The sequence below is a fragment of the Pseudoliparis swirei genome, chromosome 24 (assembly GCF_029220125.1).
Source record: "Pseudoliparis swirei isolate HS2019 ecotype Mariana Trench chromosome 24, NWPU_hadal_v1, whole genome shotgun sequence".
NCBI classification, from domain to species: Eukaryota; Metazoa; Chordata; class Actinopteri; order Perciformes; family Liparidae; genus Pseudoliparis; species Pseudoliparis swirei.
In genome coordinates, this window is record NC_079411.1 from 22640360 (window position 1) to 22667068 (window position 26709).

General features: G+C 40.8%; 2 protein-coding genes across 3 annotated transcripts; both read left to right on the top strand.

The window, feature by feature from the left end:
- Positions 1-414: 414 nt before the first annotated feature.
- On the top strand, positions 415-19489 carry LOC130189682 (complement C3-like). 2 transcript variants are annotated; one of them, XM_056408608.1, is made up of 43 exons: positions 417-522; positions 1574-1769; positions 1915-2077; positions 2221-2306; positions 2645-2733; positions 4145-4227; positions 4330-4417; positions 4557-4659; positions 4869-4989; positions 5234-5349; positions 6480-6626; positions 6805-6904; positions 7016-7110; positions 7219-7410; positions 7557-7712; positions 7955-8084; positions 8420-8488; positions 9353-9553; positions 9647-9767; positions 9885-9973; positions 10072-10211; positions 10418-10630; positions 10837-10900; positions 10991-11080; positions 11390-11596; positions 12327-12402; positions 12539-12698; positions 12829-12924; positions 13786-13936; positions 14476-14561; positions 14866-14943; positions 15050-15205; positions 15332-15394; positions 15558-15639; positions 15763-15811; positions 15981-16071; positions 16232-16321; positions 16428-16530; positions 16663-16752; positions 17441-17533; positions 17647-17730; positions 18865-19009; positions 19235-19489. In XM_056408608.1, the coding sequence occupies exons 1-43, from the start codon at positions 455-457 to the stop codon at positions 19374-19376; spliced, it is 4962 nt and encodes a 1653-aa protein (XP_056264583.1). In that variant the 5' UTR covers positions 417-454; the 3' UTR covers positions 19377-19489. The 2 variants fall into 2 exon arrangements, with proteins under 2 accessions (XP_056264584.1, XP_056264583.1); XM_056408609.1 differs by lacking the exons at positions 15558-15639; positions 15981-16071; positions 16232-16321; ... (4 more) ...; positions 18865-19009; positions 19235-19489 and having other exon boundaries at positions 415-522; positions 15691-15813.
- Positions 19490-19868: 379 nt separating this feature from the next.
- asf1bb (anti-silencing function 1Bb histone chaperone) lies at positions 19869-25572 on the top strand. Its single transcript, XM_056408610.1, has 4 exons — positions 19869-20911; positions 22425-22540; positions 22753-22929; positions 24458-25572. The coding sequence occupies exons 1-4, from the start codon at positions 20803-20805 to the stop codon at positions 24653-24655; spliced, it is 600 nt and encodes a 199-aa protein (XP_056264585.1). The 5' UTR covers positions 19869-20802; the 3' UTR covers positions 24656-25572.
- The last annotated feature ends 1137 nt before the right edge of the window (positions 25573-26709 follow it).

A 26709-nucleotide genomic window follows, 5' to 3' on the forward strand; every position in this document is an offset into this window, starting at 1 on the left:
AGTTATTTGGATCAGATTGTCACTGGAGTTTCCCTTCTGTTGAAACTCCTAAAAAACCGTGCCAGATATTTTACCTTAAAATTACTCAATACGACTCAGCTGCGTGGTTGTCTGTGTGCATGTTCGATATGTTTGTTTGTTTTTGTAGAAGTATGATTATTATTATTATATTACTTGAAGGAACTCGACATGTCCCAAAGAAGAAAACACAAAATAAAACTATTTTTTGTTGCTGTAATGTTGCAGTGAACTTTAACTGCATAACATACACCCTCATTGATTTTTTTTTTTTTTTACTGTTTATCTTTTTCTTCAGAGCAGAGATAAAGTTGATACGAAGCATGTGTTCATACATGGGTGAATAAACCCTTGGTTTACCGGAATTGGAGGTGGAGGGAGAATAAAAGGAGTGTGCAGGGCAGTGTCAGTCTCCATTGAATGCACATCGTTCAGGATGAGCAGGACTCTGCTGTGGCTGCTGGCCTCTGTGGCCCTCACTTCTCTGGCTGATGGAGCTCCAATGTAAGTAGAGACCTGACCCCCCCCCCCCCCCCTTGAATCAGAGTCAGAAGTGTTGTTTAGCGTTTTTACGTTGAATATACGAGGAATTTGACTCAGTGAAAGGTGCATAACGATGAACATAGAATACAACACATTCTAAACACAGTTAATATTGTGCAATTATAGATAAATATGGTAAATAACCAATAGATAACAGTACTTTAGAATAAGTTTTTTTTTTCTAAAAGTGGCAGGTGTATATTTCTAAGAGAAGAAAAGATGAGCAAAGTTGTCCGATGTGAGAGTCAGAGTTAGTCAGTGGGGGTCCTGGTCGTTATAGTCCTGTGGATGTGAGAGTCAGAGTCAGAGGGGGGTCCTGGTCTTTATAGTCCTGTGGATGTGAGAGTCAGAGTCAGAGGGGGGTCCTGGTCTTTATAGTCCTGTGGATGTGAGAGTCAGAGTCAGTGGGGGTCCCATGGTCTTTGTTGTTGAACCCGACTGCAGCTGGAAATAAACTGTTCCTGTGTGGTCGAGGTCTTGGTCCTGGTGGACCGCAGCCTTTGTGGACTTGATGAGGGGCTGTGGTCCTGTTTGTCATTGGTGTCACAAGGTAAGGTGGACTTTCAGATGAGGCCAAGTCAGTTGACCCTAAATGTGGTTCAATACCTCATGCCAGTCAGAGTCATGACGAAACGCTCTGTTTGTCCAGTTGCTGGCTTTTCATCAAAGTAATCAATAGATGACTCATTGTGGGTGAAGTCCAGTCAGGATCCTCATCAGCCCAATAGGTTTGTTTATCTGCAATTTGGGCAAATTGAAACGTTTACTCATTAAGACGGTGGTTCTCAACCTAAGGCTTTGGTACCAAAATAAACCTGAGGTGTCAGAAAAGGAGAAATATGTCTTTCTTTCCTGACTTTTTTTCTTGTGAAATAATCAAAAACATTCCCCTTTGTCAAGCACAGTGGAGGCGCCTTTCTACTTCATGTGTGTGTGTTTTATGGCGCCTGACAAAATACAATATTTTATCAGCACATATTAATATTATTACTCCATATCTTCCTCTCTGCAGGGCGTTGATGTCTGCCCCCAACATGTTGCGTGTAGGCGCAGTAGAAAACATCTTTGTGGAGTGTCAAGACTGCAATGGAAATGACATCATCGTCCGTATCAGTGTGATGAACCATCCATCCAAAAAAACACTTCTGGCAACCACATCCGTGACACTTAACGCTGAAAATAATTTCCAGCAGCTGGGACAGATAACGGTGAATGAAACACTGTCACTGTATATGCACATTATCTGTCACCGTTACTTGGCTTCATTCAATAACTCGGCCACACAAAATGATCTATAAATGAATCCAGAAATGCACGTGATTCACTCCTGGTGTCTCTCCACGCTGGATTCAGATCCCCGGTGCAGACTTCAGTAAGGATGCTAACGTGAAGCAGCATGTGCACCTGCAAGCTCAGTTTCCTGACCGACTGCTGGAGCAAATCATCTTGGTCTCCTTTCAGTCCGGGTACATCTTCATACAGACTGATAAGACCCTCTACACCCCCAACAGCAAAGGTGACATTGTCCATATTGATCGATTTGACTGTAATTGATAGTGAAGTGAAAACATTTTTGAAACAGTCACACGACCCCAAAATAGAGTCACCGTCCTTCCAGACTTCAACAGCAAAATGAACCTCCTTCTCTCTCTCCGTCAGTTCTTTACAGGATGTTTGGAGTGACGCCCGCCATGGAGCCAGTAGAGAGAAACCTAGCTGATGCTTCTATTTCCATCGATATTGAGGTATTGTGATTTATCCATAATAAGCACAGATTTGAATGTGATATTATAGAATGAATATAGAAATATAATATTACATCTTTAAAAAATGAATGCATGTCTCCCTCTAGTGGTGGATTTTCACATTAAAGACTTTCCGTCAGCGGGAGACACAATTTTCAGCTATTTTAGAAATAGCTGGAAAAAGTGTAACTACCAAAGAGTCTTTGGTCAATATAGACGTTAACCAGGACGTTGGATTTTAGTCAAAAATACATACATAAAATAGGGCATGAATTTACTAAAATAATTGGTAATTTACCATTCTCTGTTAATGGTTATGGAATATTTTTCATTTCTAGACACCTGAAGGCATCATGTTACCACTTCTTCCAGTCTCTTTGCAATCAGGGATTCACACTGGAGATTACCAACTTGCTGAAATTGTCAGGTTAGTAGTTTATTATATTTAAATGACATTTTCCACGTTGTCATTTTATATAGTTTGTTATTAAGTTGGGTATTTACACTTTGGATACACATGGATAGAAGATAACACGATAGCATGTCTATGTTGCATTAGTCATAGCTCGCAGGCACGTGCACAGATAGAGCCCTACTGGTGCTTAAGCACCGCCCCTTTTGCCCTGGATGAGAAAAGTGCCCCTTCTGCTGGAGCCACATTTTTCCTTCATGAATAAGTATTGAAGTATAAAAATGACTCTCTCTGTCATCAATTCCCCCCAAATGTATTTTGATATCTGACGGGGCATTTATTTGAGTTGTTATTTGAGTGAAAATTCCACCCAGACATGCTCCCTCCTCCTCCTCCTCCTCCTCCTCCTCCTCCTTGCACGTTTATTATATGGCATTTTTCACTACTATCATTGTGTAAATGAAAATACATTGTAATTGTTAATAGAAAACATGTCATTTTGTTTAGCTCTCATGTCTTCTCACGACACAATGTGATTCAGGTGTTGCGTATAGCAACCAGTTACTCGCTAACTTCAAGTTACAGTGATCAATAGGTAAATAATTTTGGCGATGGTTTGCCCTTTTTTTTGGTCTGAGCCCCTGCCCCCCAACATGTCTGTGCACATGTCTGCATAGCTGTGATATTAATATGACTAATATGATTTATCGTTTAGTCGTTACTGCACTTTAGCTCTTTAAAGGTTGTTGGGAAGATTTTCAAAGCTCGTCTTTACTAAAACAAGATCTAGATACTTTTTGACCCATTCTGTATCTGTGATATATCATAAAAAAATATTATTTTGGTTTCTCAAATGTATTACACAACCAAATTAAATGAGACAGCAGTGAAACATCTCAGATGAACTGGACCTTCTATTTAAAGGTCAACTTATCTGGCAGAGTAGCAGCAGCTGCCATGTTTGCTTTTAAATATAAAATGTAGGGTTACTCTAAAAATCCGGGTACAGTAAAACCGCCTTTTTAAATGACACATTTCAATGCCATAAAACAAGAGTTTAACATTTTGGGAAACGCTTGTCTTCTGTGGCACAGTGTTATTTAGAGGAGACGATTTTTAGAGGAGATGCCGTTAGACACAAGAGTGGTGATAATCATATTTAACCCTTCCCTCTTAACTAATGTTAAACTAATCCTTTAAAATTGCAGATCACTTCATCTTTTTCGGCTTTAAATGTTCATTGTTAATGGACAGTTCAATACATTGAATCCTGAAATCTTAAAACCTTTTCTGGTAAACGTCAGTGTTGTAGGGCAGAACTATGAAAGCCAAGCAGCTCTTTTGTGTAGACCTACATCTCAATGTGTTTAAGATATAAATATGGATGTATAACTTTCATTTATTGTGTGTGTGTGTGTGTGTGTAGTCCTGGACTGTGGAAGGTGGTGACACGCTTCCAGAGCAACCCACAGCAGAGCTTTTCTGCAGAGTTTGAGGTGAAAGAATACGGTGAGTCCACCTGCATTTCTAGTTAAAACCCAAACAAACGTACAACATTCACTAATTGTTGCTCCTAGTTGGACAAACAACAAAATGTTTTCCACGTTGCAGTGCTGCCCAGTTTTGAGGTTAAACTGACACCTGTGACTTCCTTCTTCTACGTGGAAAGTAGAGACTTCACCGTCAGCATCAAAGCTGCGTATGTGAAGGTTTTTGTTTTGTGGCTTGAGAGACGAGAGGTTTGATTGGCACATTGATTGCAGAGAAGAAACATGAAAGTGTGTCGTCCAGAGGCCGCGCTAACCGCTTGAAGATGTCACCGTCTTGTGGCTTTTTAGGTATCTGTTTGGTAAAGAGGTGGAAGGGAACGCGTACGTGGTGTTTGGAGTTATGGAAAACGGTCGAAAGAAAAGCATCCCGAGTTCTCTTCAGAGAGTGCAGGTGAGCTCGTTCTTACACTTTTGCTGTATTTAAAATGTAAAAAATGTTTTACGGTAACTTTCTGTCATTCATACAGTAACTTCATCTAAATTGTTACATTTCTATCGACATATATTATTTATTTTGGATGTTCAGATATAACCAGGCCGTTCACCGACTGTGCCACCATATTGGATTTCAAGATGCATTTTTGTATTCTGTCACATTAGATCCAGGCAGGTAGTGGAGAGGCCACGCTGACGAGAGACCACATCTTAAGTACTTTCCCAAACATCGCCGACCTGGTGGGGACTTCCATATTCGTGGCCGTCAGTGTGCTGACGGAGAGCGGTGAGATATAGAGACCGTTTGTTCGTGCCGTTTCAGTGTTTGATCAAAGCAAACTACCAACTAGCTAACACCGTTATTTGTTTCTGAAAAATCCCCAAAAAGGAACGAGAGGAGAATAGAAAATAAAGAGACCAAGAAAAGCAATTGTTGTATTGGCTTTATATCAGGAGATGAATAAATGTTCTCAAATACTCTTGTAGTCAGTTGTTGTGTAAAGTGTTTGTGTTTGTGTATCAACACACAGGTAGTGAAATGGTGGAGGCGGAGCTGAGAAACATCCAGATCGTCTCATCGCCTTACACCATCACCTTCAAGAGAACACCCAAATATTTCAAACCAGGAATGTCCTTTGACTTTGCGGTAAAGTATTTATTTACATTTACATGTATTGACAGCATCTTTTTTGCACTTCCAGGCAATAAACAATGTTCTCAGACAGAGAGAGGGATTATAAGAGGAAGATTTTATTTTAAAAAACACATTGTGTCCGTACTAGGGAGAGCATTTGTATTTTAATATGTGGGCTGGATGTATGGAATGGTTTAGATCATGGGGGTCCATCTCATTTTCACAACATCAGCATCATGGCTGCCCTCAAAGGGTTGTTACGGAAACATATAAACATAAAAACTCCTCTCGAACATATAGTTAAATAACTCTCTAAGCATTTGATTATTGTTTATTTGAGTGTAGAAATATTGTACAAAACAACATTTCTCTAAAATTATAACAGAAATCCAATTAATTTGAAACCTTCAAAATAAAAGCACAGCATATTTTTCTTACATTTTTAAGAAAAGGTGATCGTATGTCTTTCAAGCCGTCAGGGGCCACATAAAATAACGTGCTGGGCCGAATTCGGCTCGCGGGCCTTGTGTTTGACACCTGTGGTTTAGATGAAGAAATTAAGCAAATTACAGAGATACATTAATCGTTGTTGTTGTTTACATTAAGAATATTATTTATGTGTCTGTGTTAAATACCAAGTTCATTATTTAGGTTATAGAAAGGGGTAGGACCATATAAGTTCTTTAAGGACATATAATATGTGTTTATATATAATGAACTGTATATAAATATTGTTATTTTGTAGGTGTTTTTTTCCTATTTGTCGCATGTTCGGAATGAATCCATTTTATTAAATGGCTATATTTCTACCTAAATAAAAACACAATACATAAAACATTAAACTACTGAAAGTGGCTCAGAAAACACAGATGGCAGTTGGCAGTATATCGTAAATGTGAAAGTTGCATGCTGCTTAATGCTCTCTTCATAACTGTTATTGATTAGATCAATATGTTGCCCTACGCTTTTTATTGGGATGTTAAGAAAGATTTTGACAAACAGAAGGAAGCAATGTGTCCATCAACAGTTTGGGTCACCAGAAACTAAGTCATGATACTTGGACCTAAAACAAATCTAATATCAAGGTCAAATAGAAGAAGGCAGTGTTCTGGGTGTTCAGTTGTTTGTGTTTCTGACGGCAGGTTGAAGTTTTGAATCCTGACAAAAGTCCAGCAAAGGGCGTGACAGTGGTGGTGGATCCCGGCAAGGTGCTGGGCATAACCGCAGCCAATGGCATGACAAGGTTCACCATCAATACAGACGCAAAAGACCCATCTGTGACGATCACTGTAAGTCTCTTCTTTTGAATTTCATAAAAATACAGTGTGTGAATGGTGAAATTCATTTAGTCAGTGTAATTTAACAGCCACGATAACTTGAGATAGGATAGACATGGTACTCTGGTGTGTGTGTGTGTGTTTACCTGTGTGTGTGTGTATTTACCTGTGTGTGTGTCTTTAATTGCAGGCAAAGACCAATAATCCCGATATTAGCCTTGAGAGACAAGCATCAGTCACCATGGTGGCTTTCCCATATACGACAAAGAGCAATAACTACATCCACATAGGTGAGGGGCTTCCTAAAATAATATCGGGCAAAAAAAGGAGATAGCTGTGGAAAAATGTGGCCCATGCACTACATATGTTGGGTGTTTTATCACAACATGTCACGTTTGCAGGTGTGGATACGGCTGAGCTGAAAATTGGAAACGCCATGAAAATTAACCTCAACCTCAAACGACAGGAAAAACATGAGACTGACATCACATATCTGGTGAAAACAGTTCGACACCTGTTTATGTGTGCACGCAAATTACTCTTTTGTCATGCGTCAAAGATACTCATGTCTGATAATTGCTGATGTTCAAATCTGCCTCCATAGATCTTGAGCAGAGGTCAGCTCGTGAGAAATGGCCGTTACAGGATCAGAGATCAAGTGCTCATTTCCTTGATAGATCCTATTACCAAAGACATGCTGCCATCATTTCGTATTGTAGCCTACTACCATACAACCAGCAATGAGGTGGTATCAGACTCGGTTTGGGTGGATGTCAAGGACTCCTGCATGGGCTCGGTGAGACACGCACCACTGATGTGTAGTAGAGTTTAAGTGGGCAACCAAAACACCCACATAGAAGCTGATGAGGTTATTTGCACATCTTTTCTGTATGAAACTGCTTTAGCGAATGTCTCATTTACTGACCTCGCCTTCAAATTCAGCTCAAGCTTGAACCTAGAAGAGCCAAAACATCCTATGAGCCCCGCCTGGCGTTCGGTCTGAAGGTCACAGGAGACCCAGGGGCCATGGTGGGGCTGGTGGCGGTGGACAAAGGCGTCTACGTCCTAAACAACAAGCACCGTCTCACCCAAAAAAAGGCAATTACTTCATTTCGTATTTATCTCAGAAATGTTTTTTTGCTTAGGCTTTCATTTTAAAAAGCTTAACGTATAACAGAAAATTAGACGCATGTTAACTTTCACTCACGTCTGACAGCTTTTGGCTTCACACAATAAATACGTGAGTTCATGTGCACATATCAGATCTGTTGTGTGTGCGTGTGTGTGTGTGCGTGCGTGTGTGTGTGTGTGTGTGTGTGTGTGACTTCCGACCTGCTCAGGTGTGGGACATGGTAGAGAAGTACGACACAGGCTGCACCTCCGGTGGAGGGAAGGACAGTATGAGTGTGTTTTTCGATGCTGGGCTGATATTTAAGTCCAACACGACGACTGGGACACCCTACAGAAGAGGTGACACTACTTTACTCTCCTCTTCCCTGAACACACCCGTCTTCAGCTTTTAACATTGTATCAATGAAATATCTTTGTTTCGGAGAAATGGGCAGATAGACCTTTATTCATCGCCAGAAGTCAAGTGTTTTTTCTTTTCTTCCAGAGTGAGCATCTAGTGGACAATAGAAGAACAGCATCTTAAACCAAACTGCATTACATTTCTTGCTCACCTTTTTTTCTGTATTTTGACACCCAAACAGATTAATGACCTCGCTCTGATTTATAGAGTTTCACATAAATTATACCAAGTGCAAATCAAGTTAAAAGTTTTGAAATTGTGTCTGTGTTTCCAGAATCAAAATGTCCGTCCCCCAGCAGGAAGAGACGAGCCACGACGATCATGGAAGTCACAACCAGCTTACGTAAGAACCACAGCTGCGAATTGTTAGCGTTTTTCAAAATTGGATGTCTGGTAAGGTAATAATTCAGCCAACGACCTTCTCTCGTTCTCTCCTTGCCAACGGGAGGATTTATTCTCTGATCACACGTAAAATACAAGCTCGATGCGATTGCAATCACAGCGGGGGTCCTTTTCGGTCAGCACAGGTCAAAACCCCAAACGACTGCCTTTCCCTAAACAAGTCCGGCTCTTCAAGCACCCACGTTCCGTGACGTCGTCCTGACCTCGGATCTGCTCGTCTGCTCCTTTCTCACAGGAGGGGGGCCCACGTCCCCCTCTCTCATTGTAACAACATGATGTGTGTGTGTGTGTGTTGCTTTGGGTGAGGCGGAGCAGCTAACCTTCGAGAGGCAGACATAATACTTATCGGCACATACTTCAGCTGCTACGTGCTGTTTATTCTGAGGTTTGACGGGACCTGGACAGGGCAGTCCAATTCAATAATTCAGATAAATATAAACAGAACCACCCAATAAACACATCACCGGTCATCTCCAGGCACTCATTTCTCACAATGTCAGCCGTTGGACCGCTTGTCCCGTGGACTTTCACAGATCTCGTCTTTGCCGCGTCATTTGTATTAGCAGACAGATAAAAGTGAGCTGCACCTGTCAACCTCTTTGTTCACGCTCCTACTTCTCCGCACTGAAGCCGTCCTTTCTCGCCAGTTTTCCACCTCCATGGCTCATTTGGTTTTAAGTTTATTTGCTTTACCGTGTGTCGAAAGTAAAGTAGCACAATTTATGTTTCTAATTTGCCTTTCCAGTTCATTTGGTGGTATGTATCTTCTTACCTCTGTCTCCTCTACAACCCTCTATGTTCCCAGTGAGTAAATATAAAGATAACAAGCTGAAGCGTGAGTGTTGTTTGGACGGCATGAGGGAATCCCTCCTCACGTACACATGTGAGAGGCGCAGCGAGTACATAAATGATGGCGACGATTGTGTCACGGCCTTCCTGCACTGCTGCAAGGAGATGGAAACCCAGCGAGCGGACAGGAAGGAAGAAAGCCTCCAACTGGCTCGCAGTAAGAGACGGGGACACGGGATGTTGTGAAGCTCTGAGTTTCTATTTAGGGTCTTACTTAATAAAAATAGTAACCTTGTGAATGATTCTTTAGGTGAGGCGGATGACGAAACTTACATGGACAGCGATGAAATTGTTTCTCGCACCAAGTTCCCTGAAAGTTGGCTGTGGACGGACTTCATCCTGCCTGCTTGTTCAGAAAAAACACCTAACTGGTGAGTCAAGGGAATGTGCACACACCAAATGTACTGATAACTTCACACTGGCACCACTTGGACTTAAAGCTACCCTTTACCTCTCGAAGTGTTAAACCTTTTTTTTCTTTGCTTCAGTGAAACCACATCAGTGGAGAAAAATCATGCTTTGCCGGACTCAATCACAACCTGGCAGTTCACTGGCATTAGTCTGTCAAAAACTCACGGTGAGGATTCAGGGGCCACAATCAGTGGAACCCTCTCTCCATTTTTTCTCATTCATCGCTTTAAAAACACTTTTTTTTTTATCCCTCTCATTTTAAAGGAATCTGTGTGGGCGATCCGTTAGAGGTAGTTGTCCAGAAGGAATTCTTCATTGATCTTCGGGTGCCGTACTCTGCTGTCCGAGGAGAACAGGTGGAAATCAAGGCAATCCTCCACAACCTTAGCCCCGATGATCTCACCGTAAGTCTGTGTTCACACAAAAAATGACAGTAAACATTGGTGTGAGTGGCAAAAACAGAGAACCAGTTAACTCCTTACTCTAGTCTTTAATGACTATTCTCAAGTTCAGATTGATCCCAAGTTGATTTCCCACTCAATAGAGGTCTTCATCTTTGATCAGCTGCACATACTTCACTTTCTTTCTCCATCGTTGTCCTGTTTTCAAGGTGCGTGTGGATCTGATTGAGGAGGAGCATGTGTGCAGCGCAGCCTCTAAACGTAAGAAGTATCGCCAGGAGGTCAACATCAGGGCCGAAAGTACTCGATCTGTGCCATTCGTTGTCATTCCCATGAAAGAAGGGCATTTCAAGATCGAGGTCAAAGCAGCTGTGAAAGATTCGGCGCTCAATGATGGCATCATAAAGATACTGCGGGTGGTGGTAAGAGCAACAGCGATCTCACTGTTAACATATCGGGAAACACACATCCTTCTAGGGTTTAACCTTGATGCATATGTGGACCAGCCTTTTCAAATTGAAGAGAAGATTTCAACGAGCGAGCCATAACGTCTTTTTGTCCACACCAGCAGACTATACTACAAATTAATTGTGAGTTGTAATGTTTGTCCTAACTGTTGTTTTTCCAGCCTGAAGGTGTACTGGTTAAATCTCCTTTGACTATACTTCTAAACCCTTCTGTTGACGGTGTTGGTGAGTTTACCCATAAATAACTACATAGTCATTTGGTAATATTAGGTTTTTTATCACTTCAGAATTGATTCCCACTGTACATCCTTTCAGATGGGGTACAAGTAGAAACTCTCAACAGTGCAATTCCTAGGAAAGATGTAGTTCCAAACACACCGTCTATCACACAGATCTCTGTGACAGGTGAGCTGTAATGTCATATTTGGGCATGTTATGTAATATAATGCCTAATGACAAAATGAACTGTTGAAAATTGGTTTAAAAAATGGCCTGATGGCACTGTGGCATGTTTCTTCTTATTGATGTGTGTGTGTGTGTGTGTGTGTGTGTGTGTGTGTGTGTGTGTGTGTGTGTGTGTGTGTGTGTGTGTGTGTGTGTGTGTGTGTGTGTGTGTGTGTGTGTGTGTGTGTGTGTGTGTGTGTGTGTGTGTGTGTGTGTGTGTGTGTGTGTGTGTGTGTGTGTGTGTGTGTGTGTGTGTGTGTGTGTGTGCAGGGAGAGAAGGAGTTTCTGAACTGGTGGAGAGCGCCATTAGTGGAAGCGCTATGGGTACTCTGATCGCCCAACCCGCAGGCTGTGGAGAGCAGAACATGTACCGCATGACTCTACCTGTCATTGCCACAATCTATTTGGACAAGACCAACCAGTGGGAAAGTGTGGGCTTTGAGAAACGTGATGCCGCACTCCAACACATCAAGACCGGTAGGAACCTTGTTGATGCCTCTCTGTGTGGGATTGTTTTAAAGTTTCTGGCATTGAAGAAAAAGTATGACAGCAATACATGTTACTGTGGTGGAAATGAGTGTTCCTTTACCTTGTGAGAAATCGAAAGTAGTTTAAGCATGGTTGCCCCATAACACTCTATTATAGTAACATGTTTACAAGTTATCAACCAAGCGCTAAATACAAACAAGTCATGAAAACATTCAACTGAATGGAGCAGAATCCCCGAGCCTTCTCTCAAGACCATTAGAAATAACTGCTGCCTTCTCAGTGCAAGACTGCATCCTTTATATGTTTTCAGAGACGCCCCGAGGTTCCCTAGAACCATCTGTTTCCTTTCCAGAGGGCGTTGAAGACCCTCAAAGGCTCCTTTAAGTCTAAACCCCCTCCACTGTGTAATCGATTGTGTTTGACCTGTCCAGGAATCAGACCCTAGGTCATTGTCCGTGACCCTTTCCAATGACCCCACAGAGTCCGGTTCCTCTTCTAAGTATTTCAGGAGAGAGAAACAGCTAAGAACATTTTTCCTTCGGCAGTTACCACTGCCCCACAGACCCAAGAGACATTGAGTAGTGATGGTCTGAATGCAATGACATAGAAGTTGAAATACCAATAAAAGCCAGTAGAATTATTTAAAAGATGCAACTATAACAGAAGAACAATGTAACAGGGCTTCTCAAACTGGTTGTGTGTTCTTGTTTGTGTCCAGGCTACCAGAATGAGCTTGTCTACCGTAAAGGTGATGGTTCTTATTCTGTGTTTCCCAATCACAAAAGTAGCACCTGGTGAGGCTTTCAAATATTCAAGCACGAATGCATACAAATGTTTCCGCATCCTCCTTTAACCTAAATTCTGACAATGTGATGAGAGCGTATTTCACGCGCAACTGAAGGAAACTAAACGTCCCCTCTCCTCTCTCAGGCTGACGGCCTACGTGACCAAGGTGTTCGCCATGGCCAACAGTCTGGTGGCAGTGAAGAGCGAACACATCTGTGACTCTGTTAAGTTTCTGAATCTCAACGCGCAGCAACCCGACGGCGTGTTTGTAGAAGTTGGAAAGATTCTCCACGGAGAGATGATTGTGCGTGAGCTGGTTTAAATATCATCAATTCTTCATCCAAGTGCAAAAAGTAACAAGATGGAAACTATTCCACGTGGCTGGCTAATCCCTTTGTATGAATCAACACGTTTGTGTGTCCCTACATGCGCAGGGCGATGTGCTTGGCGCCGATTCAGACGCCTCCATGACGGCCTTCTGCCTCATCGCCTTGCAGGAGTCACGCTCGCTCTGTTCCGCCACTGTCAATGTGAGTACGATGCTTTTTCCTTTCACTGCTTTTTTATTTCTTCAATTTCCGATTCCGGTGATGAACGAAACGCAACGCTTTCTGATGAGAAATCAACGCACCATTTGCAAAGTCCCGCCTCCCTCAGTTACTGTCGAGACTCCGATCACGCTTTTCCCTTCTTGCACAGCACATGTGGTTTACAATCACGACCGGGGCAAGTTTACTATTCGAAATACTCGGGCTCTTCGTTTCTCACAGAGGTTGACGAATCCAGTTTGTATTCGGTCAACTGTAATTTAATACCCATTTTAACTATAGCTCTGTGAGTCGGTTGAGGAGGATATTGTATTGCGATGTAGAGTCCGTGCATTATTAAGTATGGAAAGGAAACATTTTCAATCAGATTAGTTTTGTTCGATTACACATACAAATAGAATAATGTAATCCATTCCTTATATCTTTGCTCTTGTGTTTTTAGTTTTAAAATGACGACTAAATACCTGTTTGAATTCTGCCTCAGCGAGTGGACAGGCCTGTCGAGTCCAGTTGCAGTGGCTGAGGCAAAATAGCAGTTGCTGTTCCAGGGGAGGGGTTCATCTCACGCTCAATTGTGGTCACATAATTATTTTTGAAGCACGTGACACATTCAAAATGGCTGCCAACCCTCGGTTTGGCATTTCCATGGAGCATTAGATCCACACTCAAATACTAACTAACTGAGGGCCAGCTAATAAGACAGGAGAGCGGCGTCAATGTCCAGGTATCAAATGTGACAACAATCCTGAACAGAGTGAGATATTTAAACTGGACGCATTACGGTCATCCGACTGTTCTCTCCTCATTCTTCTTTCTCCTTCCACTTCTTGTCTTTTCATCCAGAGTCTGCCAGGCAGTGTAGCCAAAGCAGTGACCTATCTGGAAAGGCGTCTGCCCCACCTCCTCAACCCGTATGCTGTTGCCATGACGTCATACGCCCTGGCCAACGAGGGAAAACTGGACCTGGAGATGCTCAACAAGTTTGCTTCCCCAGGTGTCGACACAAAGCAAATATTCTTAAACTAATGTTCAGAAACAGATTCTATGTTGTAGTGTTTAGATATTACACATCTACTAATAATTACTATAATACTTTTAGAGCACGACCAACACAATGGTACCCAAATGTCAGTCACACACAAAAAAAAGAATGGTTCATAAATGGTTCTTTATTTGTGGTTCTGTGAAGAACCATCACCTCCTGAATAACTTTATAACAAATAACAAACATGTTCCTTCTATGGCATCACTGATGACACCATAATTTTTCTGTGTGTATGCGTTGGGTGATTTTGAAATGTACATAGATTGTCATTCAGATGTGACGTTATTTTTCAGCCATATAGTGACTCTTTTGTAGAAAGATAGAAATATTAGTTAAAAATCTTTTGATTACGGGAATTTTACTTTCCTCATTTTTATTGCATTTACATAAAAATTCTTAAACTATAGGAATTGGGGAATTATCAGTGAATTAAGCTGGTTCCAGCTACAGTATTGTAATAAAAGGTTATTTGTGTGCACCTTCCTCAGACTTCTCCCACTGGCCGACGCCTAAGGGACATGTGTACACTCTGGAGGCCACAGCGTATGCTCTTCTTGCTCTGGTCAAGGCCAAGGTGAGCCTGTCCCACTTGTTTCACCAGGAAGTCATGCTTCAAAAAAACCAACCACTCACACACCGTGAATGAAATGTGTGTCTTGGTAATGCAAATGCATTGGAATATTGGTTTCAAATGTTGTGCCATAATAGGAAACACTGATCTAGAAGCTCTATGGGTAGACTTGAACATTTAAAAACTGGCAGGTCTAAAATATAACAGTCATCGCTTTGTTTTCAATAGAGGTTTTTTTCTTTTAAGTCTATATGCAACCGCAGGCCCCAAGAAATGTCAACCATTTAAGTTCCTTCTGTTAATAAAGGAATTTGAAAAAGCCAGACCTGTTGTGAGATGGTTCAACAAGCAGAAGAAGGTGGGCGGAGGCTATGGATCAACTCAGGTAACACTGACCTCTCTCTGCATCTTGAAACCTCCATCCGGTGTTCACTTGGAACTTGATTTTTTTTCTAAGTCTTGTTTTCTCACTCTTTTTTCTCTCTGTCTAGGCTACCATGATAGTGTACCAGGCAGTAGCAGAGTACAGGGCCAGTGCTAAAGAACCAGAGTACGATCTGAATGTGGACATCATGTTCCCGGGCAGGACGAGGCCTGACAAGTACAACTTCAACAGGGAGAACCACTACGCCACCAGAACAACTAAAGTGAGAAGACGCACAGACAGACTCTCTGTGGCTCATTAATATCATCACTCATGTGGTTTTCCTGTAGGTTTATTCTGCTGATTCCTGACTCTCTGTGTGTTTGTGTGCATATTTAAATTCCCACAGCTCAATGACATAAATCAGGATGTGAAAGTGATTGCGAGCGGCTCCGGAGAAGCAACGTTGAAAGTAAACGCGACACAAATTCTGAGTTGTATCATCTGTTGATTGTTGATTTGTCCTTTTAGAGTCAAATGTGACCAAATAATTTGTTTTAACCTTGTGTGGACTTTTGAAGACACATGTCTATTAGTTTATCACATTCTACAATACACTTTAATCTATGTGACAGATGGTGTCGCTGTATTACGCTCTGCCTAAAGAACTTGAGAGTGACTGTACGATGTTTAACTTGACTGTGAAGCTCACCGAAGGTAATGTGGTGCACTCCCTCTCTTTCTGCTCATTTGTTGTCATTTTACCAGCGTGTTTCTGCCACGTTCCTTACCTTATGAGAAACGAATAAACAAAATACTCAAAGTCTTTTGCTCCTGCAGAGGAATCGGATGAGGATGAGAAGATGTACAAACTGAAAATAAAGGTTTTGTGAGTACAATAAGATGTCATACTGACCATTGGCTAGAGACAGAACTTTTACAAACATAATTAACATGACTATTTCTCTCCATCTCCTTTATGCCGTTATTATTAAATATAATAATTACGTAATTATTAAATATAATAATTACGTAATTATGTTGTATTCTTTGTGCAGGTATAAGAACAAAGACAGGGATGCGTCCATGTCAATCTTGGATATTGGCTTGCTAACTGGCTTCACGATTGTAGAAAAGGACCTGGGCCTCGTAAGAACTGGCACATATACACGTTTACCCACACACAATTCACAAGCTGTGTTTATTATGAGAAAAAAAATAGTTCTTTAGTGTTTAGAAAGTTGTCTGACAATATGTGTGTGTCTGTGTGTGTGTGTGTGTGTGTGTGTGTGTGTGGGTGTGTGTGTAGTTGTCCAACGGACATGCTCCCGTCATTGCGAAATATCAGAGGGACACAGTCCTGTCAGAAAAAGGCTCCCTCATCATCTACCTGGACAAGGTACAACTTCACTCTTTCCTTCCTTGATCATATCTCTACCTTGTTTTGTGTGTGTGTGTGTGTGTGTGTGTGTGTGTGTTAATCTCCATCTTACCTTTGTCCACAGGTTTCTCACACAGAACCAGAAGAGATCACTTTTAGGATCAAACAGGATCTGAATGTGGGCGTCCTTCAACCAGCTGCTGTGTCCGTCTATGAATACTACGACCGTGAGTCTCAGAGGAGACAGCACTGTGGCGAAGCAGCCAATATTACTTTTTCAAAAGTATTTATTGTAAATGTGCTGATGTACTGCAGCTACCACAAACTCCTTTTTTAAATATCTTTTTTCTCCATTGCAGAAACACATTGTGTGAAATACTACCATCCAGAGAGGGTAGATGGAAAACTGATGCGGATCTGTAGAAAAGATGAATGCAGATGTGCTGAAGGTAAACAGGATGATGCCCAACTCCTTCCTCTTACACACACACACACACACACACACACACACACACTCACTGGCATACTGAGCTGCATTCATAATCACCTTAATCTGGGTTTTTCATGGGATAATGCTCACATAAAATCTTTTGTGGAATGAGTTTGATTTAAATTTAAAAAAAAATAAACAATAAATAGCTGCCGAAATCTAGGGCACATTTTTTTGTGGGAATAACAGTTTACTAAAATGTAATGACTAAAACTATGAAGGATAAAACTGGCAAAAATGTGACGGATGCTGCATTCACATGCCATCAGGCACATGGTAGATATCCTTTTTGTGGACGAGAGCAGGACAGTAAATTTAGGTGGGGCCGGCAGAGAATACCGTCAATGGTGGCGGCCGACGGTATTGCCATCCAATGATAAAAAAATTATATTCCATCACCATAGAGACACATATCGTGACTCGTTTTTTCAGTGCCGTCCATATGCATCTACGGTTTGCCTAATCCCATAGGATTAAATGTAAAATAGCTTCCAAAATGAACGCTGGTTTACAGTAAATTGTAAGCGGTCTAGCCGAAGAATTACTCGGGGTTTAGGTCCAGCTTCACTCACCCATTAACTTTTCCTCTCACATTCACTTGTGTTTATTTTATTGGGTCGTCAGTCATGTTCTTTGTGTTTTTCCAGAGAACTGCAGTAAGCAGAAGAAGGACAAAGTCAGCAATGATATGCGCAGAGATAAGGTCTGCGAGACTGAAGTGACCAATAAGATCGATTTTGGTAAGTGAGCGTGACTGCATTCAGATAGCACTTTTATACAACACATTTATATGTGAGTGAGAGATTAGTAAGTAAGCAACTCCGCTAACAGTCTGCAATGTTTCTGTCCTCAGTGTACAAAGTGCTCCTGGAAGAGTTTAATAACGAGGTGTCCACAGATGTTTACAAAATGCGGGTCGTGCAAGTCATCAAAGAAGGTGGGTATTCATCATTTTGGGACATGTGCATATTTGCTTTTTGTTAGAGAGTTTGATGTAAAGACTGGTAGCAACAAAATTAGCTCACATTGCCAGGTAACATGCGGACACGCCAGGAGGTTTCTGGTTGGTCCTATAGCCAAGACATATCCCAGTCTACAGGTTGCAGATTGCAACCACCCGAAAATGTATCAAGTGTGAAAGAGAACTACGGTGGCCGACACAAATGGCTCCATCTGGTTCTGGTTTGTCCGTTCTGGACTACTGTAGAAACATGGCGGTGCAACATTGCAGTCTCAATAAAGAGGAGCTGCTCTCTTTGTAGATATACTGTAAACCAGTAATTCAAAGGTAACAAAACACGATTCTTAGTTTCAGGTGATTATACTTTGACGAAAATATACCAATAATATTTCATGATATTTCTGCCAATTCATTCACATTGGAATTAGAATTGTAACCATTAATTTGTGTTGGTATTGATTAGATGGAGTATATTTGAGGTGGTAGTAGGTGGATTTTGGTACCTTTGCACAGAGCCAGACTAACAGTTTCCCGTCTTTATGCTTAGCAACAACATGAGAGTTGTATCAATCTAAGTCTTTACAAGAAATCAAATGAGAGTATGTTCAACTATTTTCTGAAGCATGATTCCACTGTGGCACTAGGAATATATGAGAATACATCACTAATGTGCAAGCAGTGGAATAATTTAACTCATGACATCAAAGAAAGTAAAAATCTGGTGCAATTAAAAATATATATATATTTAAAAACATGACTCTGGAGAAGTATAGACTTGACGGTATTGATAAAGCATAAGAAGTAAGGGATTATGGGGACAAATGCTTTAATTTCTGGTTGTTGTTTTTTTGTTTGTTTTGTTTTAGTTTTATACATAAGGCTCTTCGGAACAAGTTTTCAAGCAATTATAGGTTAGGGCACGTATAAGCTAGATAGCTTCAGCCTTTCGGTCAGCCACATATATCTTTCTTCTTTTTTTAAATTATCCCTGGTGGTTGTATATTTTGTTGATCTAAATAAATAAACTCATTCATTCAATGTGTTGTATTGCACCTTTAGCTATGTATTTAATCCTTACCTTTTTTATGTTCTCCTATATTTGAATTACAGGAACCTATGATGTGGATCCTCTGAATAAACTGCGCACATTCCTCAGCCCACCGCACTGCAGGGAGTCGCTAGACCTGATAAAGGGCAAAGAATACCTTATCATGGGCGCATCCAAAGATATTGACAGAGATGATGACAACAAAACGTAAGTTTGGTTCTTTGTGTGAATGTGTGTGGTTTGTGTATTTAAATTGTTTTACTGCTTTCTATTACTAAATCAAGTGAGCCGTAATTGTTTCTTGTTGCTGTGGCTATTGGCAGTCATTTAACGGACAGACAGAGGGTGGAGGCTTTTTCATGTTGGGTTTCAGCATATTACAGATAGCTGTTCACTTGAAGAACCAATGCATTTCCCCTCGGTTCTCCTCAGGTTTCAGTATATACTTGGAGAGAGAACCTGGATTGAGTATTGGCCCACAGATGCAGAGGGTCAGACGGAGGAACACAGTGTTCCTTATTCGGAAATTGAGGATATGGTCCGGCATTACGAAACCTTTGGATGTCAGAATTAGTGAAACTAAATGAAATACAATGTTTTTAATTCTCTAAAACTTCCCCTGATATGGGATATAAGGGCCTACAATCGTGAACTGTATTGATTAAAACCGAATGGTGTCAATCATTATCGTGTGTCTTCTTTACAGATTAAAGTGATTACTGTTATGTTGGTTATGGTAAATAATGATAAGTTCAACTTTAAGTAGAAGTTTTATAAAGTTGTATTATTTTGAACGAGTCAGTGGTGGGATGCATAGAAACAACCAGCATATAACAACCAGCTGCTCGGCACAATATAGCTTTATTGTATTTACCGTAATGTTGCTGTGCAACCTGTGGAGAAGTCAGTTTCTGACTCTTTGTTCGCAACAACCCCATAACTGTAACTTGGCATTTTAATAAATCTTGGATACCACAAATGCAGTAAAATGTGTTTATTGTGTGCTCTATCCTTCCTGTTCTGCCTACTTTTTAATGTTGAAAAGAGCATAACTTTTTCAAAATATCTTTAATTCAATACATCCGGTACATACATCTTTGAATTTCTGTATTTCTCCAAATAATATATAAAAACCTCAAACATAATACATTTACTGCCACATTCAATGACAAAACAACAGCAAATAAATCTCTGTGAAATAATCAAAGGAGACATACAGTATAATGAAAAATTCCCCTTTTAAGTGTGTGTGCTCATAGATTGTTCATCTAAAGTGCTATCAAACCAGCAACTATGAAATAGGACAACCCATTCTGAGGGGAAATACACACTGAGAGATTGGCAGTTTTGAAATAGTTTTCATACATAAAACAAAAAACAAATAAAAACAATGCGTGTTGAGTCAGGGAGAGTGAAATCTCAGAAAACTGCGAGTGAGTGCCATTCGCGAGCCGTAAAGTGCTATCAAAACGGTTCAGTACTTCAGGTGTTCCTGAGTTCATGAGGTCCTAACCACCTTTCTCACACTGTGTCATAGGGGTGCAATGCTTTATTAAAAAGCAGTGTTTATGAATGAATACCTACTTAATCACTGTGTTTGACCAGTCAAAAATGTAATTAAGACAACTGGATAACAATGTACTCGTCCAGTCTATTCGTATACTATTTTCTAACCTCAGTAACTGTTAGAAAATATAATCCGAACTATTGATTTTGATCTGTTGTTTAACATATGAACATTGAGGGGCAGCAGCCTGTAGTCAGATGTCGGAAATATAGTCATCGAAGAAGAAGAGAGTGACGTACTTCCGGTAGCTCAGCCACCAGGTCATGTTGGTGTTCTCACAGAAGAATAGAATCAGACTTCAACTGACAGTCTTGAGGACAGCCAACGTGGGAACACTGCGACATTAAAGCAGCGAGTTATTCTTTAAACATTGTTCAAGTAAGAAAAGAGCAAATACATTTTCTAGGTCGAGCTGCCCTGAGAAGATACCGCTATGGCCAAGGTACAAGTGTTAAACGTTGCTGTGCTGGACAACCCGAGCCCGTTTGGAAATCCCTTTCAGTTTGAAATAACGTTTGAATGCATGGAGGATTTGCCGGAAGGTTGGTACAGTTTTCAGCTAACGTTAACGTGTAATGCCAACTACATTATGTTTTGTTATATGTTAGCTATGGGTAATAGCTACCTCTCTTCATTCTGCCTATATGTTAACTTATACTTTGAGGAGGGTAAATGAGGTGCATCGTCAGCTTGACAAGTGTGCTGTGTTGCTCGACGATGTACCAGTATATTAGCCGTCTTTGTTGCTGGATAGAGATTTTTCATTTGACAAGTTGTTGAAAATTGGCGCTGGCGCGTTTATGGTCAACGCCCCGCCTCCTGCCTGTAATGATTGGTTCGTGGTCGTTCTGTAGAGTTTTTTTCCGGCAAGCTGATTGGTTGATCACGACATGTTACTGTAGCAACAGACAAGCTTAACGAGTTGCCGCGAACCGCGGGCTGAAACAACAGGAAAGCAGTAGCACGGATCGGCTACTGGGAATGACGGCCAAGAATAGCTTTTGGTGTCATTAACTGTATAGCTGTATACCAATACGATATACAATGGTTTCCTATTTAATTAAATAAATAACATGTAATCGTACCCGCGTTATGTCACTTAATTAATTACATGCAAGTGTGTCCTATGTAACTACATCAATAACATATGTAATGGTGCCGTATTAACTTAATTAATAAGATATGTAAAAGTGTGCTTTGTAACTTAATTAATTTGAGGGCATTGATGAAGGGAACACCACTTATTTTTGCATTCATTACTGTTTTAAGACCAAATAAAATCAATTGTGTATGGATCCACTAATGACAGTGCATACTGTCAGCGTCGACTCGTGTAACACTTTTTTTTACGGTTTACATTTAGCCACCAGTGACATTGGAATGTCACTTGATATGCCACGATATTGTTGATTTAAATCAGTATAATGACAATTTTATATGATGAGGATTTTATATTATTATCTAAGTGAACTTGTATACAAGCTGTTACTGAGCATACTATCACTGCCTTGCATAGGGTGACTCGTGGGTCATGCAGCAGCTGCCTAAATAGTATTCACATCCTCTTTTTTTGTTACGTAATAAAATACTTATGGGAACAGGTTCCATATGTTAAGGGGAGGATGTATACATCTGTATGTATTGTGAACACGCTGACCTAGCATTCCTTATTTCAAATCTAAGACTCCTTGTGACTGTATAACTGCCTCTTGCAAGAATAAATCATTTCATAGACAAGTTCTGTTTTACGATATTCGTCAACAGCGGCGGAGGCAACCACATCAGCCAGTACACTTAGGGGAATAGAAGATACAAATATCAGTTGACAATGTTGTTTTGTTGTGGATGATTTAAAAACAAATCTGAGTGACTCAAAATGTCTCCATGTTCTGCTTTTCACGTATGTATAAAAAGCTGCTTACTTGTTTGGAAATGTCCAAGCGTAGTGTCTAGATGTAGAGCTTGTGTCAAGTAATCAACATCAATACTATGTGTAACTCAAATTCCTTACAAACAGAAATGCATGGTCATTCTCTCTGTTGTGTGTGATATCAGATCTGGAGTGGAAGATCATCTATGTGGGTTCAGCTGAGAGCGAGGAATACGACCAGATTCTGGACTCTGTTCTAGTTGGCCCGGTACCGGCTGGCAGACACATGTTTGTGTTTCAGGTCAGTAAGCTGTGGTCACACGTTACCTCTCATCTCATACAGCTAGACCACAGAAGCCATTGAATACTTGGACTGAAAAAGAAACCGGGGTAAATGTATTTGATTTCCCTCGTTTGGTCCTTTGTTTTTTTCGATGCTGCATTAGTAACATGATTACTGTGGTTTACTTTGATCTGATTTCTTCCTCGTTGGGTTCCTGTCTGCCCCCACAGGCTGATGCTCCTAACACAGGACTGATTCCAGAGAGTGACGCTGTAGGAGTGACTGTAGTCCTTATAACCTGCACCTACCGTGGACAGGAGTTCATCCGCATTGGTTACTATGTCAACAATGAATACACAGACCCTGAACTACGGGAAAACCCACCCCTCAAACCAGACTACACTCAGGTAACGCACTCGGAGAACGCCGTCGTTCATTTTTGTTCTGCGTAGTATAATAATACATTTTATTTGTGTCTGAATTTTTCTTATTTTTTATGGATGCCATAGGGCTGTGTCCTTGACGGATGAAATCCTAAATCGACTAACACAATTTTGTCAACTAATCAATTCATGTTATTGACAGGTCTGTAGAGAATAACAACTTTAAATATTGTGTTTACAAGAGGTGCGTCTTTTTTTTCCTAAATATTTCTTAGTTGACTAATCAACTAGCAGCCTTGCTAGAGTGCCTTGTGTTTCTTTTCTTTTTGTGTCTGGATTGAATCGCAACCAATCTGTTTACAAAAAAAAAGATATGGTTCAATCCATGGGCCCTGCTCGAGAAACGATAAGTCTGTTGAAACATGCACTGTTTGCTACTGCCCTCAGGTGATCTAAAATTGAAGTTACAAGTAACAGTATAATTTAGAAAGTATAAAGTATAATATATATATAATTCTACTTTTCTGTTCTTGAATATCTTTTATTTTTGGTACCGTTTGTGACAAAACAATAGAGATGCATCGGTTGTGAAATTCTGTGTCTCTACCAATGTTTAAAATAACCATTTGGTAGATGGCTAATACCAATGTTCGACCGATTATTCGGTGCGTCCCAAAAAATAGCAATTTGAAGACGACTCCGTTACGTTTTTCCAACAGACACAGCCGGCCCAACAACAGTCATGTGCGAGTGACTAGTTCCTTAGTTCAATTAACAAAATAAACTTAAGATTGTCAAGAGTGGAAATATTGTAAAATCTTCGACCTATTTTACTTCCATTCACAGAAAAATACATTGTGTCGTAAGTTTCTCTTTCTGGCTCTTCGTAAAACACAAGTCATTAAAAACACGAAATAGAACTCACACAAAGCGTCTTGTTCGTAATCACCATCTCTGTTGTAATCTCTCTGCTCGCCGAGCAACACGTCTTACTTCTTTATCAGAAACAGTCCATTGAATTAGCTGAACATAATAGATGATTTAGATGATGATTTAGATATATACTTTTATTAATCCCCAAGGGGAAATTAGTTCTCTGCATTTAACTCATCCTTAGTTATTCAACAATCGGCCAAAATATAAACCTAACCAGCAATAACGCCGCACACACTACGCTCTCTGTACGATCAATACTCTACATGAAAACGATACCTTCTTGTATTCACCTGACATTGATCCACTCAACTTTTGAAAAAACGGTTGTATAATGTCTTCTGAAGCTGTGCAGAAGCTTTTTATAAATCTGAGCAAAATAATCCATGGGATGCCATCGAGGTTATCTCGGTTTGAGAGACTGCACTTTTCTGGAGAGCCCGCATCCAGAACCAGAGGCATACAGTTGGGCGGTTGAGTGTTTACCAGAACTGGAGGGCCTAATCGAAAGATGCTGTTTAGTTCCATTCAGGAAATGTTTGATGAAACTAAAAGTCAAAACATCTCCAGCACAGACGGGAGTTCTGACATTTCACCAACGTTACTGTTATTCTCTTAGCTCCTGAGGAATATTTTGGCTTCCAACCCCCGCGTCACCCGCTTCCATATCAACTGGGAGGGCTCGGCAGACAAGATGGAGGACTGCGAAAATGTCGACCCGTCCCCCAACATCAGCGGCATGCTCCCGCCGTCCTGTATACCGGGAAAGATGCCACCTCTTGGACTGATGCCGGACAACTCCATGGACTGCTTGTAAAATAAATCATCAGATTAAGATAATGGACAAGAGGTTGTTCTTATCCGTACACTCATCCACATTGCAAACACACATTTGGACAAGAAGGCCATGGATGTATCAAGGACATTATTTTTATACAGCATACGCAAACGGGATGTATCTGGCATTGTTACAAACTGATTTTGTCTCCTGTGCTCTCTTTTGCCACATACAGGCCTGCAAAACCAGCTTTGCCTTATTTTAATATATCTCTGTCTTAGACAATGTCAAAGCTGAGCCAGATAAAGTTTTCATCAGGGTGGGGCGATTTTTAAGACGGCCGTATCCTCACAGCCCTGAGATGTGCAAGTCATACACATCCACTAATGGTCACCTGTTTGGCACCCATACTGTGCTGTTCATTGGGTCTTCTTGAGCACGGATCAAAGATATGAGCAGTGCTCTGTATGTAGCACTTGCTGTTTATAGTAAAGCATTTAATTGTTGTGAAAGTGTGTCATGTAAACGTGTAGCATCCGGAGTAGGAGTGCCAGTGGACATGTGTCTTGGGTTTGAAATGTGGGTCATGTTCAGGGCCCTGTTGCAAGAACTGGCTGTATTTACTGTTTGCTAGATAGCAGAGTACAACCTTGTGTTTGCAAGTTTTAAACTTGAGTTATCCAGATAACCGGGCCCCAGTTCAGTTATTGTTAAATTGACATAAAATGTATGTCTCTCATGATGCACGAAACATGGAGGAAAAGGAGATGAAGATTCTGGATTGCAGTCAAGTTAAGATGATTTAGGCTCTCTGTAAATAATGTTTTCTCAGTGCTTATATTGTCTTCAAGATGAGAAGGCACATTTTCTTTTTGTACTTACTATATATTCTCTGCCTCTAGTATTTGTAACAATGGGGGTTGTGATGGGCTTAATAATAAAGTTTGTTTTGTGGACCTAGTGCTACTTTCTGGTAATCGCCACATCTTAATTACGCAGCTGCCTTCCCCATTGACCAGTGAGGAAGGAAGCACACGAGCAAAACTGTGTGTGTTGGCCCACTCTTTCTCCTCCCCTCCCTTGGCTCCTTTCTTTTTTTCCATTTTCATTCATAAAATGCAGCAGCCTCACGCCACCATTTTCACTCTAGCCTCATGTTGCTTGGCAACTGCAGCACAAAGGGCGGGGACTGTCTGCTCACCCATTTTATCTCTTGGTTGAGTGTTACCTCTGTCTGCTTTGTGCACGTCTACACTTTTTAATTGCACCTTAACCTGCTGCAATGTTAAAGTGATGTACACATTAGTGCTCATCATTAATCATAATCCAATGGTTTTTCTTCCTGGAATTGGCTGGTGTGAACAATGTATACCTTCACGTTATATGTGAATTTGATGCAAACCTGTATCTTTTACCTCCTGTCTTAAATATTTAGCTCTTTCGAAAAATTACATTGACAATAAAAAAACTTAGCAGCCAAAGACTAGTTTTGAAAACCAGATGTGCTAGAGAAATTATCAGAATGCCCTTCGATGTCACACAAATGTAGGGTTACATTTCTAACGTGGTACAGCTGAAGTATTTTGGGCACAATTAAAATATTAAAGTAACTGGTTACAGGCCTCATTGTATCAGACCCTGCAGAGATCTCCCATTTGTTTGTGGACCTGAGTCCTTTTTCACGTTCTGATTTGTTCACCAACACATTATTTAAATAAGGTATACAAATGCAAATCTATGTGAAATTGTGCCTTTTGAGGATCCTGATAAGGGCCCTTAGGCATGTGCTCCACTCCCCCTGTAGGTACACCAGATGTGGGGTGACAGATGCTCACTGTAAAGGTTGCTGGGCCACAGATAGTCTGACGCTCTGCGTGTTTTCATTCGACATCGATAGTAATGCAAATATATATTTAATTTATCGTGATTCATTTCTTACGAGATAAACTCTTCTCTCCATGCACGGCCGTCTGCGATCTGTTTAGAAGTCCTGCCAACCAGACCGCGCCGCGGGTGCCTTAATTTCTGACCAACATTTCTAAAAATAGCTCGCGGTTGACGTCACTTAGCCAAGCGCGTATCAGTCGCTTAGC

Coding starts and splice junctions, on each gene's coding strand:
- LOC130189682 (XM_056408608.1), top strand. CDS start 455: ATGAGCAGGACTCTGCTGTGGCTGCTGGCCTCTGTGGCCCTCACTTCT. Junction 4,228..4,329: donor GTTTGAGGTGAAAGAATACG/GTGAGTCCACCT, acceptor TCCACGTTGCAG/TGCTGCCCAGTTTTGAGGTT. Junction 7,111..7,218: donor AGACTGACATCACATATCTG/GTGAAAACAGTT, acceptor CTGCCTCCATAG/ATCTTGAGCAGAGGTCAGCT.
- asf1bb (XM_056408610.1), top strand. CDS start 20,803: ATGGCCAAGGTACAAGTGTTAAACGTTGCTGTGCTGGACAACCCGAGC. Junction 20,912..22,424: donor CATGGAGGATTTGCCGGAAG/GTTGGTACAGTT, acceptor GTGTGATATCAG/ATCTGGAGTGGAAGATCATC. Junction 22,541..22,752: donor GACACATGTTTGTGTTTCAG/GTCAGTAAGCTG, acceptor CTGCCCCCACAG/GCTGATGCTCCTAACACAGG.